This window comes from Chelonoidis abingdonii, chromosome 1, assembly GCF_003597395.2.
Source record: "Chelonoidis abingdonii isolate Lonesome George chromosome 1, CheloAbing_2.0, whole genome shotgun sequence".
NCBI lineage: Eukaryota > Metazoa > Chordata > Testudines > Testudinidae > Chelonoidis > Chelonoidis abingdonii.
Window position 1 is genome coordinate 71,176,936 of NC_133769.1, and position 25,011 is coordinate 71,201,946.

The window sequence follows — 25,011 nt, forward strand, 5'->3', positions numbered from 1 at the left end:
ACCGCTAGCATACACCAATAGATAAGATGAAGGTGATTTTTAAAGCCTTGTTTAATAGTCAGTTAATTGGGGAGGGGGGCATACTAATTAAAAAATTTTCCCTAAATGCTCATGGCTCCCCCATGAATCTTTCAGTTTGGCAACAACTGATACAAAGGTTGTGGATCTCTGTACTTCCTCACGTAAATCAGCTTTGTACCCACTGTTCATATCGCAATTACAGTCAATACAGAAGCTTGTTAAAATTCTCCATCTTAGCATTAACAAGTTAACAAAATTCAAAGTTAGGATTCTAACAGTAATAACTCCACTGCTGGGATGTGCCTGGGGAGTTTTTAAATGAACTCAGTAAGTGGTTAGGTTACGCCCAAGTATATATCACAAACCCACACAATACAGTAGGTGGGGCTGAACTGCAGTTGTTGTGATTATCTAATGTTAATTTTTGAAGGCGACTAAATTTCTTGATTTGTTTAAATTAACTTTTTTGCACTGAATTTCAAGCTGATTTTTCAAGGAAATATGCAGAAACTCGAGAGTTCATACACTAGAATATGCATGCTTTTTGAAATATACATCCATACATGTGCAAGCTTGCACATATCTTGATAATGACACTACTTAATTTGTTAAGTTACATATTGCACATGATGCTATTTTCACTTCATTACAAGGAATTATGCCTTATCAATTTGGGAGCCAGTAAGTTCCTCACTGAAGATTACACAAATATCAAAACTGAAATTGTTGAGCTCAAAAATCAAGATTTTTCTTTAAACATGGAGGAATAGGTATATTCACGTGCTTATGCTAAGGAATGAAGAATTAAGTTTTGTCCATGATTGCCAAAATAATTCTCATTCAGAAGGGAAGCTTATTAAATATTTATAGTGCAGTAGTGGCCAGAGGCCAGAGTTAAGATGAGGGTCTCTTTTACTATGGCTTACACAACACACATGAAGAGACAATCCCATTCCGGAACAGTGTATGATTTAAGAAATTTAGAATAACACAGCCTACTCAACCGTGAGTGACCAAGTTGCTACTGGAATGCTTTGACCATAAAGCAAAATATGTTGATTCTCTAATTCTAATCAGTTAAGGAAAACGGAAAAACATAGTATATACTCGTTCATTAGCCGCATTTTTTTTTTTTTTTTTTTTTAGTAAAAAAGGGAAGCACCAGAGAAGGGGGTCGGCTTATGAACGGGTATAGAGAAGGAGTGGTGGGACATAGCCCCTCCCCCCAACAAAGGGAGCAAGGAGAGGCAGCACAGCCAGAAGGGAAGAGGCGGGGCCAGAGTCTCTCCACTTCTGGCCACAGTACTCTCCCCCAAGCCTCCGAAGAGGCTGCAGCTCTGGGGCTGGCAGGCTGCAGCCGCACCACCAGGTCTGCCCGAACAGCTCCAGCCAGGCCAGAGACATCCTCCCCTAGCCTTCGCCAGATAAGGTGGGAAGGGATGGGATGGGGAGAGTGTGGAGGTCCCAGGCTAGGGATGGGGTCATGTGGGGGGTGGTCACAGAGGATACTCCCCTGACTCCCAGCTTCTCCCTGCCCCCAAAATTTTCCCACTAGTTGCTGTCCTGGCCCGTCAGGGTAAGCAGCTGGCATGCCGGGACACTTTGTTTACTTAGGTTTACCTCCGTGCCTGGGGACGCTCAAGGTAAAACAAACCATCTTGGCACACCAGCGGCTTATCCTGATGGCCCGGGAGCCAAAGTCTGCTGACCCCTGAATTACAGGGTTGGCTTATGAACAGGTTATAAAAATTTTCCATTTTTACTTATCCATTGGGGTGGGGGTGGGGGGGTTGGCTTATAAATGAACCTGCTTATGATCTAGTATATACTGTACTAAGAATTCCAAAGGCAAGAAAATTACTACACGAAAAACACACTGGAGTTAGGTTACCATTTTCCCACATAGATTAAAAACTGTAAAACACCTGGCAGTTCTTACTCTAGTGAGTCATCTTAAGGCACCTTGAGTACAAGTTGTCTTAGAATGCCATTCCAAATATTCTAAAAGGCAGATTTTAAATCAGTGTTACCCTCCATTATACTTACTTTGATGTAAAAATTCACAGAACTGGACAAATTTATTCCACTGTTATCTTATAAATTGTTCATTTTTTAAAGCAATTACTGCTTTACTAATTCTCATTTCAACTACTTCCACTCTGAAATAAAAACCTGTCTGGAGTTAAAATGCAAATATAATTTATTACACATGCACTGGACTGTGTACAGCAAGAGATCTAATCTGAAGTTTTTTCTAACTGCTTTTAAGCAATAAGGTATTTGCGGCTTTGTCAAAGAAACAAAGGGTCCTTTGACACCAGGAAGGAAACCTGATAACAGCAGCACAGGTGAAAAGCATCAAACAAGAAAAATATATATATATATATAAAAGGGCAACAGATTTGTTTGCATATAGATAAGAACCTACCCTTCACTTTGACTCAAGTACTTGTATGCAAGTTTAATCCAAAGCTGTACATCACAGGGGTTTTCAAGTACACTCGCCTCCAGATTAGAAATGTCATCAGTCTCATTTGTGAAATATCTGACATCATCTGGAGTCACAACAGCATCCAGAGCTCGAACATGTGTTCTGTGTTCTACAGGATTGGCTGCAAGAATAAAGTGTGTCTGTTCAGCATGCAGATTACCTTTCACAGTGGAACTAATTAAGATGAGTGAAAATACCATCAAACAGACTTCCCAAGTAATTGTATTTGAAAGGTATCTGGACAATAGCCACCCACCATATCTACAGAAAGGTAAAGGTACTGTCTCCTTAAAGACACAAAGAAGCAATAAGTATGGCAAGAAAACTGGCTTTAGTTCCAATGTGAAAACTGGAAAAAGGCAAGTGTAGAGGGCTGCTTTTGCAGGATCAGACTGGTTAGGAATAATTTATAGGGCAGCACTGAGTGAGGCAGAGCTCATAGGAGAAAGTTCATCACAAAACAAGTCTGATTCTCTGAAGATCCTTCTTGCAGGATTCACTCTGTGGGGGGTTTGTGCCATCTGCACAAATCATGTGGGAAATCTCTCCAATCTCAGATGCTCCAGAACATTCTAGCAAGGGCCTTTCAAGAGAAGGGAATAAGAGCTCCTACTAAGCCTTTAAATTATTCATTTTTTAAAATGGACATACATAGATTTAATCATCCTTGAATAAAGAACAGGCAAATGAAGAGAAGATAGTCAAGAAGCTTATGCATGGAGTATATAAATGGGTCATATACTGAAGCAAATGTATGCTTTATCTGAATAAGGGCTTCCAACTTCCCTCCCACTCCCATTAGTTATTTCTAATGCACACCACAATTTTGCCTTACCGTATTTAATAGGTCCCAAAGATTGTTCTTCCTCACTGCTGCTACTACTATCTAAAACAGGTTTTCTCCAGTACTTAGGTCTCCATTTCCGTTTGTCTTTCCAGGTTGTAAATGGAGGTGCTGTAACCAACCAGAACACAGAAATTGTTTGCTTTTGCATCCACAAACCAATGTATTTTTGTTTAAAATTAGTCATTTTAGGTAAAATTGTCAGAAGCATTTAAGTGACTTAGAAGTATAGATTCCATTGACTTTCAATGAGACTTAGGTTCCTGAGTGCACAAGTCACTTTTGAAATTTTTACCTTATAACAAAAGTCGCTTAAAGACAGAAGACCATAACCATATGTTTCAGTGCAATGAACTTAAATAGAGTAAGCAGATCTTCTCTTTACAATGCTATCGTAAGAATTTGTCAAGCTCATACACACTGTTAACAATACAGACTGTTTTTTTAAAAATATCAAACAAGCTACTTACTGTGACCTTTACTCTCATTGATATTGCTAACAAGAAGAACAGCCATCTGATCCACTGACATTCGATCTCTGTTTACACCAAAAAGTTTTTCGACATATTTTTCTAAAATGAGACCAAGATTATAACTTAACTAGATAGAGCTATAAATAGATGTGTGCCATTTATGAAATATTAAAACATAAGAGATAATCTCAGCAGAAAGCATAATGACAATATAAATACTACCACCACCACTTCAGGGCTGGTCATTTCAAGTTAATATGCTTATGAAGTGTGGCTGGATAAACAAGTCAGCATTCGGAAAAGATATATATTAGGCCATTTTATCCATCCCCGAGATTATTCCTGTAGTATATTTTCTAGTGCTTTGGCCTAATCTATGTGTAAATATCCTTTAAAAAAGGGGGTTTCCACATGTGCTTTCTAACCCACTGCTACGGATTACATCTCACAAACAAATTTCTTTCTGATTTTTCTAGTCTGACTTTCTTGTGTTACTTTCATCCCATTACTCCTCAAAGATGCAGAAGAGACATCTGAGGGAGGGGGAAGGAACACAGAACTTTACCACTTTTCCTAGGTCTTTAGATCCTGATTTAAGCTCCTCCTATTGCATTTGGTTAAGAGAACTGGAAAAATGAAACTGAACAGTACACATCCACTATCCAAAATAAATGTAATATTGTTATCCTATATGACGAAAAGTACATTAGGTTTTTAAAAATTCATTTATAACAATCCAACGTGGTTGTAGTAAAAAAGATACTCTTTTAGAATCATAATGATGTTTAAGAATTCAATTTCTCTACTGAACCCTAGACTACTTCTCAAATTTGCATAATTTCACAAGACATTCTCCAAAACTGTATCTAGATTTTAAAAAATGGCATCAGGTTCAGTCTCTTAGTAGCAGAATGATATAGATCATATATACTTTTTAAAACCAACAGTTTATCTCGAGCTTTTTGGTATGGCAAAACAGAAGTATCAATAGAAAGCATATTACAGGAATTAAGAAATCTTGCTTCATTTTTCCAATTTAAAAAAATGTGTACACCAATATACCATTAAATTTAAAAACATTAATATTTAGAATATTTTAAAGAGGTTCAAGTTGGATGGGTAAGTGGCAAAGTTACATAGTCATCAGTCTTATCTCTAGAGATTTAAACTTAATTAGGACTAATCTCTAGAGAAGGGTTTGTCTCATCCTATATCCCAGGAGAATATGTACACTTTGGCTCAAAATAATCATCATTAAATCTAGCCCCAAGAATAGATTAGAATATGATTAAGTGTCTTGATTGTGGAAGAAGCTTTCCTGGTGCCTATTCACACTATACCTAGTTCCATTAATAAGCATAACATCCCATCAAGTTGAGTATACAAGCAATACAAAAGGAAGGTAAAGAAGGTTTCTGTTCCCCACCCATGAGATCTTGTCTCCTTCATTTCTTGTTTGAGTGAAATGCCCAGTGAAATTAGGGAGTGTTTTCTCCTGAATAAAGAAGGAGTTTTTCCTGAATGCAGGAGTTACTGTCTACTACTGAGAAATTTATTATGGACTGACTGACTCAAAAATGGCTTTCCACATTTCCATACAGTAACATTTTACGATGTAAACATGACCACTAGAAAAACTGCAACGATTCTTTAATTCTAGAACTTCGAATGAAAATAAAAGTTATCCTTTGGGGGAAAAAATGCCACATTTTACATCCAGTAGGAAGAAAACTTAAAAACCTGTTGCAATGCCGATTTCCTCATCAGTGCTTTTCTCTGAACAGCCTATCAAAGTTAAATTGTAAGAAAGAATGTCTTGAAACAGTTGCTTTCGGTTAAGAGTGCAGTCTTTCATGTGCTGCCTAAAAAAATTGAAAAGTTAGACTAAAAAAAGGATTCTCAGACAACAAAATATCACCAAAGTAAATATTTAATATCAGGGCCACAATCAGCAAGCGTTACTTAAACCCCACTAAAAGCAGAGAAAACAACAAAAAATTAACAATTAAAAGATGTCTATGGAGCATAATGTGTAAGGTGCCCTGAAATTTCTACCAATCAACAAGTATGCTTTTAGGCCTTGCTTAAAACACAAACTTGCAATAAAATAATTAACATGGTTTTAATTCACCCCTTTTGATATTTCAGTACAAGTCTGTGTGTGGACCACACTTCAAAATACACACTTGCACTGATGTAACAAAAAGGTGCCAATTATAACTGATGTTATTTCAGTGCATGTTTATGTAGACCAATTTAGGTATCCTGGGTACAGTCTCACCACACTGTACAAGAAATAGATGTGCACTACTTCCGGTAAAGGAGAACAAGTCTAACTTAAAATAGCTAGGTTTGCTCATATGATCTTCCTCCAAAAGATAACGGGAGTTGGGCGTCTAATGCCCTTGTGTATTGGTAGGAGAATTCTTCTCAGAAATAATCTAGTTGCTATTGGTTACAGATTATATACCCAGAGTCAGTGAATCAATACTTCACTTTCACTTTTTTTTTTTGGTCAAGTCAGATCAACCTCATCATTTGAGAGGTTCCAATGGTTCAAGAGGCATGGTAGGCAAATATCAGCTCACTAATGAACAGGCCATTGTTAATATAACGGGTAACACCAGCTAGTGATATGCCTTCAAATTATACAGATTTTAATGCAGTTCTTCCAAAGCAGTTTTAAACTTATCTCCTGTATTACAACAGGATCTTTTATTAAATAATTCCAACACCACACTATAGATATTATTAATTTATTTATAGTGTGCTAAATGTATGTTTCCTCATCCATTGTTACATCAGGTAACAAAAGACCCTGCTGTAATTATGATACAAGAGAGTTCCCACCTCGATACAAAAGAACCTAAAGTACACCCCACAGGATCTGACATAATGGTGAACAAAATCCTCAAAAGCTCAAGCAATCTTTCTTTTTCCAAATTTAGACGTAAGAGATCTCCCTCCAGGACTGAAATTGGCACACTGATTTTCTTCCTGCCAAGTGAACTTACGCAGGCAAGTATTTAATGGGACAAGATTTAAAATGGAAGGCAATAGTACATCATGCAGACAGACCTCGTTAAGAATCAGACATGTCTATTTTCATCTCTTGGCAGCAGTAACCTCTACAACTTCTGATTTGGTACAAATGCACAAAGCTGAAAAGGACTCACCACTGACAATCATCATCATTACATGTGCCTGTTAAATCAAAACGGCAGAAACACTGTTTTGGCTCAATCATATTGCTGTAGGATACTGAACTGAGGTAAAGCTTTTCCTTGGTTCGAAAATAGGGGCTAAACCTAAAGGGAGAAAAGAAAAAGAAAAGTAATGTGAATCCCTGGTGGACAAACAGAAAAATGGTTTTAAATATAAATTTTTAAAAAGGAATTGTATTTTGCTTCCGGAAGAATCTTGCATTTCTGAAAAGCTGACCAGAGTAGAAATAGAGCTGATCTACTAAAGGCAACACAGAAGCACAGTTCTTTCAGTCCACAAAGATTTCTACTCCAATATCCTGCTCTTCCTTCAGTCACCAAACCTCATTACATGCACATGGGGAATTAATGCACACACTGTAGGGAGAGTTACATATTAGAGTTAAGATCTAATGCAAACCTGGAAACTTGTGCTCTTGCACTTACTTAATTGGCATCAAGCAGAGCTGTAAAGCACATTGCTAAGGATTAAATAACCTCAGAAGTCATAGTACTAAAAGTTCAATATCAGAGAGCCTCAAGAACAGGTGCAAAGAAACTCAGTATGAGCTGAGTCTTAATAGCCAGATGGTTTTGGTGGTTTTTCCTTTAATATAAAATTTAACGCTAAACTATGACAGCATTTTAAGTTTGTCAATTTCTAGTATGGCAAGGGAATCAGAATAGTCTGTACCATATTGAAAGCACAGCAAAGCTATTCCTGTAAGAATGTTATCCTTCAGCTTCTGCCTTCCCACTGTATTACAATGCTGTAGTACAAAAATCTACAGCACATTGTAAATTTAGGGGCAGTGTAATATAAAAGCTAATATAAAAGGAGTACTGCACTGATGGTGTTAATTTTTGTATTTAATTCAATGTAATCCTCCATTTTTAGAATTTGTTAAATCTAGCACAGAATTCACTTTATGGAACTGAAGTGCCATAGACTTTTAGGTCCATCTTGCTGCACCAAAATGGGGCCCAATAGGTAATGAATGAAGGAATAATTAAGTCTCTAGAGATAAATTTCCTGTTTCTTTGAAGCAGAAAATAATTTTAAGATGACTTTTGGTTAAAGAAAGTTAAACTTTTAAGCATGACACGTAAAACCTATCATCACACACAGAACTTTAAAATGTCAAATCTTCCAAAGAATAGAATCCCAAACTAAGGTTACAAAAGCTGTTCTTAAGCCAAATCTACCTGTGGGTGTTATAGAACTTGTAAGAAGAAATACAGACAGCACTGAAAGCAATTAAAATATCCCATAAACAAAGAAGCCACAGATACAGATAATATAGCCTTCATACCTGTAGGATTTAAAAACTAGAAGGGGACTATGATATGGCCCAAATGGAAACGGTCTCACTTCAGTTTGTTTACTTTGTGCCGTAACAATATCCATATCCACCAAAATTTCCTAGGAAACAAATATATATTTAAAGAACTAAAATACAACAAAAATCTAGTCTTCATAAAAAAAAAAAAGCAAACCACCATGATGTAATTACAAGTTAAATATTAAAAAAGGAGCTGAGGCACAAGTTTACCTGACCACATAAAAACTCTTCTTTAGAAGTCATAATGACAGTACTTTTTATAAGCAGCTCTTTCAAGCTGTCAGCTTTAGCATAAAGTTTTTTCAGTTCATCAATATTCAACCCAAGAAAAAGTTCAGGTTCCTCCACTGCTTTTTTAGAAAGTTTGTTTATTTCTTGTTTGGGGGTGTCCATGTGCTTAAGATTAGGTTTAGTAAAAGAACTGGATTCTTTGAAAGATCTCCTTCGTTCTCTGTTTGAGTTAGACAAAATTTCATCATCAAAATAGTTTTCTTCACTGTCTAGGGTCAGTTTGTCTTGTGTAAGGTCATGAAGTGATGGCTGAGGTAATAGAAATTCAGATTCCTCTTCTGCATTTGGAGTAATATTTGGTTGTTCCCTGATTTGAAGTGCACGGGCCTCTTTAAGTTTCTGAATCTTTAGGGCATACTCATACTCCAGTTGCTGTAGTCGCTTCTTCTCCAATGCAATCAATTCTGCTGAATGTTTTTTTGGACTTGATGCAGGGGAATGATCCAATTTCAACATTTTGTTTGGCTACAAAGAAAAAAAAAAATCCCTTAATATCTCTTTGCATTTACTGAAATATTGACAGGAGGTAATGAAACAGGGTAAAACATTTGACTCAGCTTAGAAGTACATATTTTAAGCTCTTGCCTGAAAATTTAAACAAAAACAGCAGGAAAACCACAACATAATTTGCCACAATTCCACTGGAATGTTTGCTGGTTTTTTCTATTAAATTAGTCTACACCACTCTATAAATCTTTAGCACACAAATTTGGGTTACCAAAGTTTACATGTAAAATGCAAAGCAAATACATACAAAAAAGGGAAAACAAAGAAAAATATAACTTACAAAAAACTGCCTCAAATTGTCTCAGAGCTTTGTTTTTCTTCCAAATTGCGTTCCTCAGCTTGCTTTTCAGATTAGTAATATTAGTAATATCAGTAATATCACTTACTTGTCTCAGCTGTACAGCTCGGGCAAAATCTTTGAAGGAGCCGAATAGTGATGTCACCAATATGCAGGAATCCTTCCCCATATAGGTCAGGCCAGAAAGTCTTATTATAGCACTATTCATTTTCTCCAGCAAAGAGATGGAAGTAAAACCCTAACACTTCCAAAGTAAAAATCCAACAGAGAAGACTCCTGGAACAAACTTTTGGACTGCTTATATATTACAACATAGGAGATGTACGTGGAAAAAACTTGATTTTTCTTCACAGTTCACCTTTTAAAATACTTTCCCACTTGAACTTCTATTCGAAAATTCTGGACTGAAGTTAGCTAAACAAAATTGTTATTGCTTTTTGACTAAAGAAAGGTGCAAGTTTATGCGACTGACTTACTCTGAGGTGATCTTGTTCCAGTTTTCGTTTTCCAATTTCTTTACTTGCCACTGCTTTTGCTCGAGCAAGCTCTTCTCCATATTTTAACGCCAGAGCTTTCTTCACTGTAACTCGTTGTTGGACTCTGTGAATCTGAAGAGAAAAAAAATATTTTAGCACTTCAAGAAAACATACACTTTCTACCAATAAAAAGTTTGATTTGACAAAATTTAGACACAGCTAAGTGAATTAACGTGTTGCACAGTACAAATAAAGCCACATACTTCCAAGAACTGAATTTACACAACTCCAAAAATATGAAAGTTCATACAGTAATAGAAAATAAATTGAACAATTTCTTTTTCCTGACAGTTCAAACCTACTTGTTCCTGAAGCTTCTTCAAAAACACCCTATTAACATCCAGAATCTTTTCAGTTGCTTGCAGTTGCTCAGCAAGTTTAGCAATCTTATTTTCAGCAATTCGAACCGATTCTCTCTTCTTTGCTTCTTGCTGCAGGAGATGTTTCAAAACAGATTCATCCTTCATTAACAGAAGTCTAAAAATTAAAAAGTTGGTTTAATAAATCACATCTTTCCAAAGACCAAGATGGCACAGAATTACAGAATACCACTTTGAACCCCAAACTTCTTAACCTGTTGCAGCAGCCAACCAACCACTTTCATAGCACCTTTCATTAAATTAACTCAAACTATTCTGCAAACATTAAGTATATAACATCCCATGAAACAGGCAAGCACGTGCATTACAGCTGGGTAATCTAGGACAGATACACTGAATGCGCAGATTTAGTCCGTCAATGACATCACTTTAAATATGGTAATCAGATGAGAAAAGGGCAAATCTTAAAAATATTTCGTTGGTAATTTTAGATGTTTAAGGGCGCCAAAAATTCTGCTCCAGTTTCTGCAGCCTAGCCCTCTTCTCAGGTAGGTATATACTTTAGCGGAGGGCAAGAAGATGCAGACTTGGGCAACAGAGGTTGCCTAAGGACAAGAAGCTGCTGATTCATAAAGAGCTGCACTTAGACCTGGCAGGAAGAGCAGGGAAGAGAAAAATAGTACTTGTACTACAACTTGACTCTAAATCCAGAGCAATTCAGTTGATGGCCTACAACCGAAGTTTCAAATGACAATGATGGGAGAGAAGGAAAGAGGGCAGTAGGGTACCCTAATGGTGGCATTACAACATCACACTCATTTTGAAAAGCAATAAGTGTCAACATAAGGTGCAAAGCAGTGGCTAATCCAGCCCTATTGTATTGAAGTTACACATTCATGAACATTTTAACCTTTCATTCCCCCTAAACAAGTTCAGTGTGGTTTACATCATACTGAAGAACTTACTTGTGCTTCTTAAGTTTTGCTTCTGCTTCTGTAACTTGTTTTGTAACTATTGCTATTCTACCAACCCCATCAACTTCACCATCAGAGTTTGCAGGAGATGAATTGTTCTTCAATGGATCAGCTTTAATTAAGCGCTGCTTCTCTCGACTAAAACAGACATATTAAAAAATAAAACATATGGAATATCCAGAAATTGCAAATAGCTACACATTATGTCTTCTAACTGCATATACTCCCAGAACACAAATTAGTAGCAGCACTTTACGGAAACTAATATGGCTATATTTCAAGTAAGAGGTAGATTTTTGTAGTCGGAATTGTTTCCAAGCAGTTCACATACTGAATAATCTTACTAAAAAGAATCTAAAAAAAGGCAATTTATTTTTACAATCTAAGGAAGCACTTCACATTAATTCTACTGATCTTATCTTTTTCTCAAAATTAAAAGGACTGGGTACTGGTATGGCTTAAAAACAAAATATAGGTTCTTCAAAGCTGTGCTGTTACACCCTGAAATTCCAACGCACCTGGCAATTTCTTCTTTTAAGAGTCGATATTCAATCTTTTTATCTTCTGGTAAGGCCTCTGGGGTTCTCATAGGATCATTTTCTTTTTCTGATTTTGGAGGTGCTTTGGGTTTTGAGGCCTGTTATATAAAGAGAGCTTAATCAAAATATGCCAATATTACACCTCCCCACACACCAAATTAAATGCAAATGTTTGCAGAAGCCATATTATATTTAAGGGGCAATTATATTTTTTTCTTTACGTTTAAAGCTTTAAGATGTAGTCATTAACAGATTACACAGTGGGTAAAAGGTTTTTAAAGCCAATTAGCAGCCCCCTTTCTTTCCTGCCACAACCTAGAATTGTTGTGTTTGGGTTTTATTTTTCAATTAAGCATTTTAGTACACCTTCAAGTTTTATCCTGAGGTTATTTTTAACTAAAACAAAAAAGGAGTTTACATCCTTTACAAAACAATGAACAATTACTAGCCCAGGCACAGTATCATAAAAATGCACTCAATATTATTCTGTTTTTGACACACGACTATCTCTAGAGCCTTGCTTGAAGGTTTGCTGTGAATTTTGAGGTTAAAAAGTGCTAAAATTAAGCTTTATAGACAGACATATCATTTACCTCTGCAGTTCTTCTTGCTTCTTTGATCATGGATTCTAGTCCTCCAAATACACTATTCGTCGAATTAGATGGCTCTCCATCAGATTCGCTATCATCTGAATCGTTCAGCGTCACCACTACTGACTTATGCTTGGGAAGCTGCAGAGAAAGTATTTATTTTTATACCAGCTAGCAAAAGAAGTAAAACCAGATGCACTATAGTGTAGGCTTTATGTGAACACTTTTAACCCTGCTCCAATTATATTCTGGATCAGTTCTAATATGTATGTATGTATGTATGTATGTATGTATGTGCATATATACATACATACATACATCTGTAAAATTAAGATACTTTCCACTTCACATAACTGCTGTGAGAATAAATCTTTTAAATACTGATGCACTTGCAAGTTCTGGTAATGGGAGCCCTTCTAGTGAGAGCCCCTTCCAAGTGCCTGAGTATTTAAAGGATTAATTCTCACAACAGTTATGTGAAGTGGAAAGTATCTTAATTTTACAGATAGAGAATGAAGGCAAAGAAAACAGCAAGCTACAAAGGAAGTTTGTGCTAGCACTATGCAGTGATCTTTCTAGTCCCAGTCCCACATACTCAGACAAGGTACTCAAGACTGAGTGGATCAAATAATTATAGACTTTCGCATGTACAGTTATAGGCAACTTCACCCTCCACTCTCCAGTGGATTCTCTCCCTTCCTCCTAACACAGGCATGATTAAATGTCAGTCAAGACTAGACAGCTACAGAGTAATGTTTACCCTCTACCTCAGAGCAGTGTCCCTTCAATATTTTACAAATCCCAAAGCAGCAGCCTGTATTACTTCACTTTCTACATATACCACTTCTGCAACAACACGAATTTGAGCAGCTGAGCAAAAGACAGTAACTTTGACCTTGGCTACACTGGCGCTTTACAGCGCTGCAACTTTCTCGCTCAGGGGTGTGAAAAAACACTCCCTTGAGCGCAGCAAGATACAGCGCTGTAAAGCGCCAGTGTAAACAGTGCCACAGCTAATCCCCACAGGGAGGTGGAGTACATGCAGCGCTGGGAGAGCTCTCTCCCAACGCCGGCGCTGCAACCACACTCACACTTCAAAGCGCTGCCGCGGGAGCGCTACCGCGGCAGCGCTATGCACTTGCAAGTGTAGCCATACCCTTTGTCACTTTCATTCTACTATTCTTCTCAATGCAAGTGGAAACATGCATAGGGAGGAATGTGATCTTATGTAGCTTTCCAGGGCTGCAGGAGGGTGGAACAAATTAGCAGTTTGTCTTCTCCCCTCACCACCACTCCCAGCAGTTATATTAGGATCATGTACACATTGTTCCAGCACATGGTGCAGCATTGCCAACCGCAAGCATTCAAAAACCATGAGTCAGGCACACAAAAAAAAAAAATCATGATTTAGATTATTATTTTTAAATCAAATGTTTAGTTTCTTGTAATAGTCTTCTGTGTTTTGAACCTTCAGCGAACATACTGTACACATTTTCCAACTTTTCTCTGCAACCATGAGGGCTAGAAGCTTTGTTTTTCTTTTTAAAAAGTAAAACAGTCTTAATTTCAGGAACTCAAAGAATAAAAAAAATCCTGAATACCGCAAGCCAAAAATTAAAAATAAATAAATAAAAAACACCACCACACAAATTGGCCCTAACAGAGTGATGAAAATTGACAGTTATTGTGGGTAGAGGGGAGAGAAGCAGCTATGCAAATGATCTGCTGCAGGTATCTACAGCTGTGTCTACACTACAGAGCATCTATCCCATATACAGTACATCTACACTACTGGGAGATGCCATGCAGGCATAGCCTCCTATCGTAACCATAGCGTACGCCAACAGAAGGAGTTTTTCTGCTGATTTAGGACCACCACCTCCCTGAACGACGTTATCTATCCTTCGTCATCATAGCTCCAGCTACACTGGGGTTTTTGTCAGCATAGTTATGTCGCATTGGTATGTATTTTTTTCCCTACACTCTGACCAACATAGCTATGTCAGTGTAAGTTTTAAGAGTAGATGAGGCCTTAGTCTGGCCACACCTCCTTTAATACTTTAATATTCCTGTTCTAGACATTAAGCTATCGCATTCACAATAAGTAATGGCTCTTAACAAGCCTGAAAATTGACTGACTTTTCTATCACTATGCTGATTCAAAAGTCAAACACACTTGATTAGAATGGCTATGCCAAATGAAAAGTTGTTAAAAATGAGCAAGGCTAATCATATATAAACATATCATCCATCATTTTTTAATTAATGTAAAAAATAACTAACCTAATAATCATTAACTAGAGTATACAGAAAAACTTATCAGGACTTGCTCAACCCTTTAAAAACTGCCCATCATCACAGCTGATAAAAGTGATCTTGCAATTAAAAAGGCTAAATATTGCAATTCATCTCCAATTAACTAGTACAATTTTTCTTTGTGTTTCTGTAACATAACAGTTGAATTGAATTTCTCCTGGGTCAGATTTAAGACAATAGGACAAAGAACTCTTTCAAAATCCTCTAATAGTTGATAAAGTGATTCAGACGAGATTTAAATAAAAAATTACCAAAAGAACAGTTTACAGAACACACGCAACTGCCAACTGATTAACACAAGTATAATGTGCCACAAAGGCCAGGAGTCCTTTGTATCTCAAAATACTCTTGTATTGTTTGAAATTAGGTTAGAAGTAGGCAGCTGACACCGAGGGTTAAGGAGATGGAAAGAACGTTTGCCAGAAGGTGGGGGAAATATGACCTTGTCCCCTCTAAAGATATCAGAAAGAGTGGGATATCATAAGATTTTTTTTAAGTAAATACAGCTAACAATGAGAGTGATGCACATGAGAGGTTACATCAGAAGACTGAGAAGCTCTGATAAATTTTGACCAAAATGACATCAGTGTAGTCAGCTCCCTTCTATCTTTCAACCATACTGTCCTCCCTTCTCCTTACAAAACAATATGGAGGCAGTGAATCACTTCAACGGTGCTTCAGAGAGATGATGGACACCACAAATTAGAAGCTGACTTGTTCTGAACCCATGTCTCAGAGCCATTAAAACAGGATTAAAAATAACATATATTTAGCATGGACTCTGATAATCAAATTTCCGATAAGTCAACTGTCAGAACACAACTACCTTGACCACTTAGTGCAAGTCATCTTATACCTCATTAATTCCCCTCCATCTTAAAAATGCTGGTTTCACTGTTTTGTTTTTTAAATTTTCTACCTCCAAGCATCTTCTACCTGTAAAATCTCCCCTCATCTTCAACTTCGTGTAAGATAATACCAACCCAAATAACTGGACTGTATTTAAATAGTCAGTCTCACAAACTCAGTGAACTGTGACCATGCCTCAAATGCTCATACAGTGCTTTGAATCTATAGGACGCTGAATGCTAAAAGTGGGAAAGGGTAATAATCTTCAGTGTCTGAATTTCCTAGTGAAAGGTAACCTAAGGCAATTTAAACCTAAGGCAATGTTTAAATGACAGCTAAACCATTTTGCACTAGACTGCTAAAAATGTATGAAATTACATTTGCTGCTTGCTTCGTGTATCTTATCTTCTCAAGATTCTCTTCCCCCCCCACCCCAACTTAAAATGGGAAAAACTTTAGCTAATTTTAAAAGGTTATTTAAGAAGGGCCACTGCATCTTCTCCCAGCTAAGAGAAGCCTTAAGTTCTTAGATGTACAAGAGAATTAAATATTTCATTGCAAGGAAGGGAAAAGAGAATTATCCAACATGCTACAGGTTCCTAATCACTGCTCTAACACAAAGAAGATCCTTTACTTCTAACTTACCATATGAGTTAAGACTAGTTCATAAGATGGTCTTATTAAAAGAAAATTCAAGTTATTTCCTTACTGTGATTACTGCTCGTGGAGGTCGCGGTACTCTAACAAACTTTGTGTTCTGTACCCGAGGCTGGGATACAGTATTAATACTGACTGCTGATAGATTGCTTCTTGGCACAGGCTGGGAATTATTTGGAACTGGAGGTGAAGGCGGGCCACTATTACTTGATGTTTCCTACATAAGGAAATAAAAAGAGGGGGAGAGGGGGAAACAGGAGGGGCAGGGGGAAACAGTATACTATATCAAACATGTTTCAAAAGGTGTACAGCTGTATGTGAAAAACAACTGAAAAATATTAGCATGTTAGTGCCTATGCCATCTCTCTAAACTTTTATAACAGAGATGCTATGCCACTAGAATATATTTCAATTTTCTGATCGAAGTTATATACCTATCTCCGCTTGTGCAGTTACAGTGATGCCAAAAAGTATATTAGGCAAGAATGGTCCTGCTCTTGTTTACAGGTGATCTGCAAAGGAAATGTTTGTGGCCTCTTTTATGACATCATATAGGCAGTTAAATTTAATTTTTATTACAAACACGGGGAGGGGTGGGGATAAGTTGTTTGTTTTTTACCTCAGAAATACTAGAAATGTCAAGTCCTGTCAATTTCATATTTGCTGGAGGACTAAAGTGAAACAAGAGGTCTCTCAGCCTTCAAATGATAGGGTAGGTAGTGTTTGAATCTTTAACAAAAAGAAATTCTTCTAATAGTTTGTTAAATAGGTATTAAGCAAATAAACAGTTTAACAGTGAATAAAATCCCTTTCAACTGTTCAGACTTTAGTCCCTTGAAATGTTATAACCCCGGTCCTCCAGCAAAAACAGGTTGGACAAGACCTGTAATTTGTAATGTAAACCAAGCAGATTTTATTTAAACCTCGTTCAGGATTGTTTTATACAGCCATAAAGCAGCAAAAAAAACCCAAACCTGTCCTATATTTTCCACCCTTTCAAAGTCACCTTTAAGTTAGCTCAAGATTGCCATCTAGAGGCTATAGTCACAAACTACAAGACTACCTCTGATTTGAAAGCTCGTTTGTTAGCTAGAGACTTGAGCAGCTCCTCTCGTAGCAGCATTTCTTCTTCTTCTTCCTCATCTGCAAATGGAGGTTTGGGTGGCTGTTCGGGTTCCTCAGGTGGAAGAGGTGGGAGAGGTGGAGGAGGCTCAAGAGAAATACAAGAAATGTCATCCACATAAAGTTGGCTCAACGGCTGCACGGTCTGAAATGCATTACAAAAAGAAAAACAGAAATTTGAAAACCAAATAGAATTAACTAAACCTTTCATTGCTAAATTATTCCAAAGACACAAAGGACATGAACTAAACTGATTAAGTCATGGTTTGATATTACAATTCAAATAGCAGTGATTTAGACAGTGATGACATCAAGGCTGGAGTTAAATCACTCCTATTTACAAAAAAGGAGGTAGGTAATGACAAGAATAAGTGCTAAAACAGTGGCCTTTTTAGGGTTTGTCCTTTCAGCTTTATTACAATGCCCTTTAAGGTCAGGAATTCAGAGTTTTTAACCCCAAGAAAGAACACCAACTAGGCACAAAGAATGGATATGAAAGCTCCAAGGTGTTCAGTGGGAAGAGGGAGACAGAGAATAGCAGGCTGCTAGCAAATTCCTGGGTGAGAAGGCAACCAGAGTCTAATTGAGACTGGTACTGGGTGGATAAGGGGCCTACAGCACAGCCAAAATAGGTGTTAGTCCCTGGGTGGGGAGTACTGAGGCTAAAGAGGACAGACATTTTGTATATAGGGCCGGGGGACCAGAGCCCAAGAGGGAAGTGGGGATTGGGTTGCCCTACCCTTCAGCTACACACCTGGAAGTGGTGATGCAAGAGGAGAAGGAACTGATTAGAACTCCAGCAGCAAAGAAGGTGGAAAGACAGCTGAGCCCAAAAAAGACTGAAAGAATGGCCTGGTTTTGTTGATGTCTGGAAAGGGAGGTCTTCTGTATAGTCACCCCAACACAAGAGGGGGAACAACAGATCAGCCTAAAGATACAGAGGCACAATGGTACCACAGAAGGGCCTGGGAAGAACTAGTTGATGCAAACTTCTTAGGAAATTCTCACATATTTTAATGCAACATAAAATGTAGGGTCCAAGACAGTGTTTCTTTAAAGGCACAGAACTAAAATATATATTAAAACTGAAAAATTTTAAAAAAAAAGACAAATAAATGAATTAAAATCATTTATTGTAACCTGGGGTGGCAGAGGCAAGGAAACTGGTGGTGCTGGAGGAGGAAAATATTCCACCGGACACTCAAAGAAAGGAGGCTGCACTGGAGAAGAAGCTGTAATGAAGAAAGAGATAAATTTAAATTTAAGAAATAAGAATGGTAAGTTATTGTTGCTAGTTACCAAACATGACTAAGTCATGTTATGCTTTAATTAACCCACTAAGAATACTGAATCGCATTTGAAATCATGGCCATAAGCAAAGTGAGGAAACAGGCAAGATGCTAATTTCTCTCTCAACTTTGGTAGGTGAGACCAGATCAAAACAGGAGTATATACTCGAACTAAGAGACACACGGAACTACTTAATTAAAAAAAATAAAAAGTAGGAACGGGGTATTAACTTTATAATTTGTACTCAAATATTCAAAGACGACATTACTCTAAGTGAAATCCATCTTTGCTGTTCAGTTTGATTTAACTCACAAATGCATGCGTTCTGAAACTACATGCCCCAGGACAGAGATTCCAACTGATCTTGCAACCAGCAGTAAGGAGATGCAACATGCATGAAGGCTTCAGTACCAGATAGGGAAGAAACTCAAGGAATATTGAATACTGGGACATGCAGATCCAGAGCCTCAGAGGCCTCACCCTTCCATATGAAGGAGTCACATAATTTGCATGCCTGGAAACAGTATCTTCTATGGTCCTTCTGAAAACCAGGCAGCAAAAAAATTAAGAGGCAGCTAGTGAGAAAGTTTGGGAACAGAGGCCAGAGGGCAAGGAAGTTTGCTGAGAAGGAAAAAAAAAAAAATATGGAAAATAAGAAAATAAAATCAGAAGATGAAGAACAATGGAATAAAAGGAATAAACACAGCTAGGAAAGACTAAAGGTTATTGAAATATTGGTAATGTTTTTAAATTTGACTATATTTTCTGAAATATAGTTTCATTTAATTTGTGAGAAAATTAGGTGTAGGATGGGCTTCTAGAAACAGTCAACAGTCTTTTTCACATCATGCTTTGGGGAGCCCCATTTCTACATGATTCCATATGAATTTATAAACAAGTTTGATGTTTCTAATAATATTTGGCTAAGTGTAAGCCTGAAGCACTTTAGAGGATCCCTAGCGAATACAAAGAATCAGATTTAAAACAGGACAGAATTAGTTCCTCTTAAATGACATGGTTCTCAAACACGCAGGACATTATTACGAAGGCTGTGATTTAGTCAGGGAATCCATGACTTCCAAAGACCTCAATGACTTCAGCCAGCGACAGCTGGGAACTGCAGGGTTGCCTGCCACCCGTGGAGGCAGGGAGTTGCAGGGTACCCCGAATGTCCCAGGCAGCAGGAGCCCGCCCCCCCCAGCACACAGACACACACACACAGCTCCTGACTGCCCCGGGTGGTGGTGGGGAAAATCTTGGCTGCTCTGGGGTGGGAGTGGGGGTGGAGAAGGACACAATCTCTGCAGCTCTGAGCCACCAGAGGAGGGGGACCCTGGAGTTCCAAGCCCTACAGGTGGTGGAAGCTCCTGGAGCTCCCAGCCCACCAGCAGATGCCCAGGCTCCCCATTTTGTTATGGAGATTTTTCAGTAAAAGTCAGGAACAGGTCATGGATTTCCATTAATTTTTCATTATTGCCTGTGACCTGTCCGTGACTTTTACTAAAAATATCTGTGACAAAAAACCTTAGCCTCGATTATTACCCATTCAACTTCAGTCCACAAAATGAACACTGCCCTTCTGAAAGGATGGAGACTGTCCGTTTCATATTTCTTATATCACTAAAGTAATATTCCAACCATTTTTCATCATTATACTTTTCAACCATTTCAGAAATTGAAAGTTAATCTTACCTGGTGAGTTAGTTTCACTGTCTGTATCCATAGCAACTTCATCATAGTTGTCATATTGATAAATCCCTCCGCCGCTCTCAGTAGATTGCTTATCTAAAGACCGTCTCAAGTCTGTATCTGAAGACTAAGCATACAAAAAAAGTGCTTTAATTTAGCATGTCTTACAGCATTTGCATGTTTTAAAAGTTGTTTTAACATTGCCACCATCTGTCCCCTCACTCATTTTTTCAATCAAGTTCTACCCAGCAAAGAAAGGAGGCAGCAAAAACAGGGGTCAACTGTGGCTTAAGAAGAAGTCAAACTACAGCTTTCCTCTCTATGTAAAGAAGAGATTGAGATCAGCTAGAGGTTTGGAATGCTGTTTTCTCTGAATATAACAGCAGTTTCTACAAGAGATTACACAAGCAAACACATCCAATCATCAAACCCAAAATAAACTTATCACAGACAATCAAGCTCCTGACAATTAGCCAGCGTTAAAAGTTTGGGCAAGCCTGAATAAAGCATTTCTGAAAGAAATGGTGTTATAATTAATTTCTATTTCAGAATTCTATTGCTCCTGCCAATACATCACAGTAATTGCTAAAGTTTCTGCTGAAAAGCAAATCTCTTTTTTCAAAATAGCCAAGTAATGACTAAGAAAACTTAATACATAGTTATTATGGAAGAGCACTCAGCAACTTTATTGTAAAAGGTTGAACAAAGTTTTCAACCTTCACACAGCTCTAAAAAAATTCATGTGCATACTGAATTTGTCTTGAAAATTGCTAAGCCGTAGAGCCAGAGTTAGTTGTGTAAATTCTGGGTCATTCAGCCAAAAGGTTCCAGAGACAGAACTCCCACAAAAAAAGAACTGTGACAGGCACATGAGAGAAAGTGATTTGCATATGCACGAGACTGGTACATCTGATGCCTCATTTGACCAACTATGCAGAGGAGCTCAGCCTACATCAATCACTTGCTTGCTTACAGGAACTATCTTGAACCTGAGCACACTCCCCCCTTTTTCTCCCCACAAAAACTGAGTTCAAGTGCTGCTTTTGGTAGACTTCGGAGATAAATTTCAGACTACTTTCTGCTTGTGCCCAAGGGCTTGTTTTTGGATGTTCTGCTTCAAGTGCTAGCAGCATTAAGGAGGAACTGCAGTGACTGGTCTGGTCACAGGTCTGCTCAAACAGAGCTCTGTGTTTAAAAGCCCACTTTTCAAAGTACTCTAAAATCCATGTAGATAAAGGAGGTTGTCATAAACAGTGGTATACCAAAACATGGGGTACTTTGTTGTACCAATCTGGAATCATTTGCTCAAGAGGTTCCGCAGATACAGCCCTACGAGTGGCATGAAGGAGCAAGAAGGAAAGCAAAGCTAGTAGCTGAGCAGCAGTGCGATGTATTTAGGAAGTCCATCCATGGGCCCCATCAGAGGTGCCCCTCAGTCATGCCCCTTCTTTACCATCATTTCCTCAAACAAGGGAAATTCAGTGCCAAAACCTTTATTAACTAAAGTTGTCTAGCACTGCGTCTTGTGTCTCACAGAACATGGAGGGAAGAGCTAAACTTGAATTTCTGAAAACAAGGAAATGCAGAGTTAAGGTCGTTTCCCATCCCCCTCCCTCCAAATCTTATCTCTGCCCCCATGAGCAATACACTAACCTGTCCCAGTTAAAGATCATATAACTATATCCTTCCTGAGCGCACAGAGGACAGCAGGGAAGAAAAGAACAAGGATAGCATATGGGGAACTCCCAAGCCTTATCTTGACTAGGATAAAGGCTGAGGATAGAATGGGCTTAGCCAAACACTAACTATCTAAGCCTGACTTACTATTCTTGACCACTTTGCCTATTCCAGGCAAGCCCCAAAAGACTTGACAGATGTTGATAGCTGTTTATCCCTGTCTTAAGGATTCCCTGTGGGACATCACCTTTAGTTACTCCAAAATGAGCCACGTAGTGCAGCCTGTTGGCATGCCTCAGTGCTAGAACTCCCAGAGCAACAGTGTAGGACAGAAGACACAGAGGATGCATGATGTGTGAATGCCAATGCAGATATGGAGTGCTGGTGAGCACTAAGAATATGCAAAAGTGTGTTAAAATGGGGTGAAATACTACTATGCCTCTATATTCTTGACAGACTTAGCGGTCTGTCGGACAACAGTAGCTATTCTAGTGGCCCTCAAACTCTAAAGTTCTTTCTAGAACTCTTTCAAACATTGTTACATGATAAAACCGGGACTGGTCATTGCGACTAATTGGACTTTCTGTATAACAAGCCCAAAACACAGGGATCCTTTATTCCTCTAGTTGCAGCTGCACCTCTCCTAATAGAGAGAAAACTGGCAGCTCGCTGCAACTATTACTTGGGGCAGTGCAGCTACACCTAAATGAAAGGAATGAGGCTAAAGAATTGGTTTGGGGACACAGCCACACAAATTCTGTTAGTGACAGGGTCAAGTTTGATTTGGTGCCAGTGCCTATTGCCAACTCCACGACGACAGAATTAAGGTTGGGTGCAAAATATAACTATTTTCTGATTTTCAAATTTAAGTTTAGTGATACTCCACATTCTAGAAAAGCAAAACTAAGCAATCCTAACTCTAAATTAATGACACTTTTTGCCAATGAATAGACTGTGTTTCTTGATAGGCAATATATATTGTTGGTTCACTTCTGCAGTATAATATGATTTGTCTTAAAATGAGCACTTTTGGAGAGTGCTACCCCACTGAACTTAATTTCCAGAATCACTGCAAAATCTGGTAAAAAGCAATATTCTGGCTTTACACCTCCTAGAACAGGACTGATTACTAATTGGTTTATACTTCTTTACAGAGTGTTTAACATCTTTCATGCATTTTATGCTAACAACACTCATGAGAACAACAATTACTGATTATTAATTTTCAAGCAGATAAATCTATGTAGAGAGATTAAGACATGACCAAAAACAGTCAGAAGAAGAGGAAAAACAGTTAGATCTGGGATTAAAACACAAACTTCTGGCTCCAAATTCTATGTTGTAACCACTAAACTATTCTGTTTCTCCGAGAGTTTGAAAAAGAAAGTATGCATCAATCAAGATCTCAAATATAACACTGAATACAAATCACTACCTTGCTTCTTGATCGCCTCTTTCCCCCAACAAGCTTCATGAACCGGTTGTACTGCTCTTCTTGATTTGACAGGTCTCGGATTTTTCGGATTTCCTCTTCTCTTTTTCTTCTCTCCTCCTCCTCCTCCTCCTGTTTCCTCTGCTCCTCTTCTTTTTGACGTCTGTCTTGTTCCTTTTGCTGCTGCATTTTTTTCCATGCCTTTGTTTGCTGTTTCCTCAAAGCTTGCTTAGCTTTAAATAAAAATATATACAGGTAATTGCATCTCATTTCTTTAAAAACCTCCATACATATCCAACACAAGTCCCCAAAGGTTATATTTTGCAGAAACCCTAAAAGTTTTGAGAATGAAAGGTATTAGTGAGTGCAATGAGGTGGTGAAGATTTGGTATTAGTATAAGCCTTACATAGCAGATTACGTTTTAGATTTCAGATGGATGACTACTGCTAATTATTTTAATAATGATAAGCATATTACCTGCAGTGCTGGTTTTTTTGGTTGAATGTGGTTTTGTACTGGCTTTGACTTTTTGCTGAACAGTTTTAGTCTTTGTTAGTTTTTCCTTGCTTTCCTTCATCACCTGCTGTTCTTTCTGCTGCCATTTCTTACTGGCAGACTGAAGTGCAAGAAGTCTAAGCTGCAATTCAGACATCTCTTCCTCCTCATCCAATAGCTTCTTTGAGGATGGGAGGGAGAAAAAGAGGGGAGAGCATAACTGAAAAAAGTCATTAAACTTGTCATTAGTTAAGTTCACAAAAGTCATTTTTCACACAAAAAGACTTGAATGTGCAATTAGATTTCTATAGAGGCAAGCTTAAAATCCCACTCCAGATTTCATCATGGTCTTTGTGGATTTATGCTACCTATTCCTAAAGTGTGGCTTGACTTTACAACAGAGAAAGAACCAGAAAATCAAGCCACAAAATATAAGATGATTTCAGCCAGAACACACTTACCTTTTCAGACGTAGCATCTGAAGTGCTAAGCTTTCCTACTAATGTTTGTTCTTTGTCTTCTACTCCTTTAAAACAAAATAGCCCATTTATAAACATGACAAAGCGTCAGTTCACTTAACAGAACTACATGAAAACAATGTGCAGAACTGAACCCAAGATAGTTTATTAATATCATTGAGGTGTTAATACATTAGAATAGTATATTAAAAATAAAATTGCTACAGATGTGTACTTTGATCTTGCTTTAAGAAGTAACATCCTGACAGTACAGACTGGATCTTCGCTTTTTTAATAGTTTTCCATCTAAGGTATTTTTCCCCTGTGTTTTTCTTTCTGCTTCTATGGAACAGTCTTCCCTCTGTTTATCCCATAAAGAGGATGAAAGCAGTGTTTGCCAAAAGACAGGCTATGTCTACACTACCGCGGTAAGTCGACCTATGCTATGCAACTCCAGCTACGTGAATAATGTAGCTAGAGTCGACATACCTTAGTTCAAGTTACCGCAGGTTCTACACTGCGGGGCTCAATGGGAGAAAATCTCCTGTCAGCTTACCTTACTCTTCTCATCGGGTGTAGAATACAGGGGTCAACT

The 25,011-nt window shown here is 38.0% G+C and overlaps 1 protein-coding gene across 1 annotated transcript in view; it reads right to left on the reverse strand.

The window, feature by feature from the left end:
- Positions 1-25,011, reverse strand: part of ZFC3H1 (zinc finger C3H1-type containing) — a 61,077-nt gene that overhangs the window by 22,508 nt on the left and 13,558 nt on the right. The window contains exons 3-21 of the mRNA XM_032803822.2: positions 24,420-24,484; positions 23,941-24,139; positions 23,466-23,695; positions 20,357-20,480; positions 18,515-18,606; positions 17,316-17,519; positions 16,305-16,469; positions 12,434-12,571; positions 11,820-11,938; positions 11,293-11,439; positions 10,310-10,484; positions 9,948-10,079; positions 8,586-9,131; positions 8,346-8,455; positions 7,006-7,137; positions 5,570-5,691; positions 3,827-3,928; positions 3,348-3,467; positions 2,450-2,633 (exon numbers count right to left, since the gene is read on the reverse strand). Coding sequence (XP_032659713.1) covers positions 2,450-2,633; positions 3,348-3,467; positions 3,827-3,928; positions 5,570-5,691; positions 7,006-7,137; positions 8,346-8,455; positions 8,586-9,131; positions 9,948-10,079; positions 10,310-10,484; positions 11,293-11,439; positions 11,820-11,938; positions 12,434-12,571; positions 16,305-16,469; positions 17,316-17,519; positions 18,515-18,606; positions 20,357-20,480; positions 23,466-23,695; positions 23,941-24,139; positions 24,420-24,484 — 3,106 coding nt within the window. The remainder of the gene's footprint in view (positions 1-2,449; positions 2,634-3,347; positions 3,468-3,826; positions 3,929-5,569; positions 5,692-7,005; positions 7,138-8,345; positions 8,456-8,585; positions 9,132-9,947; positions 10,080-10,309; positions 10,485-11,292; positions 11,440-11,819; positions 11,939-12,433; positions 12,572-16,304; positions 16,470-17,315; positions 17,520-18,514; positions 18,607-20,356; positions 20,481-23,465; positions 23,696-23,940; positions 24,140-24,419; positions 24,485-25,011) is intronic.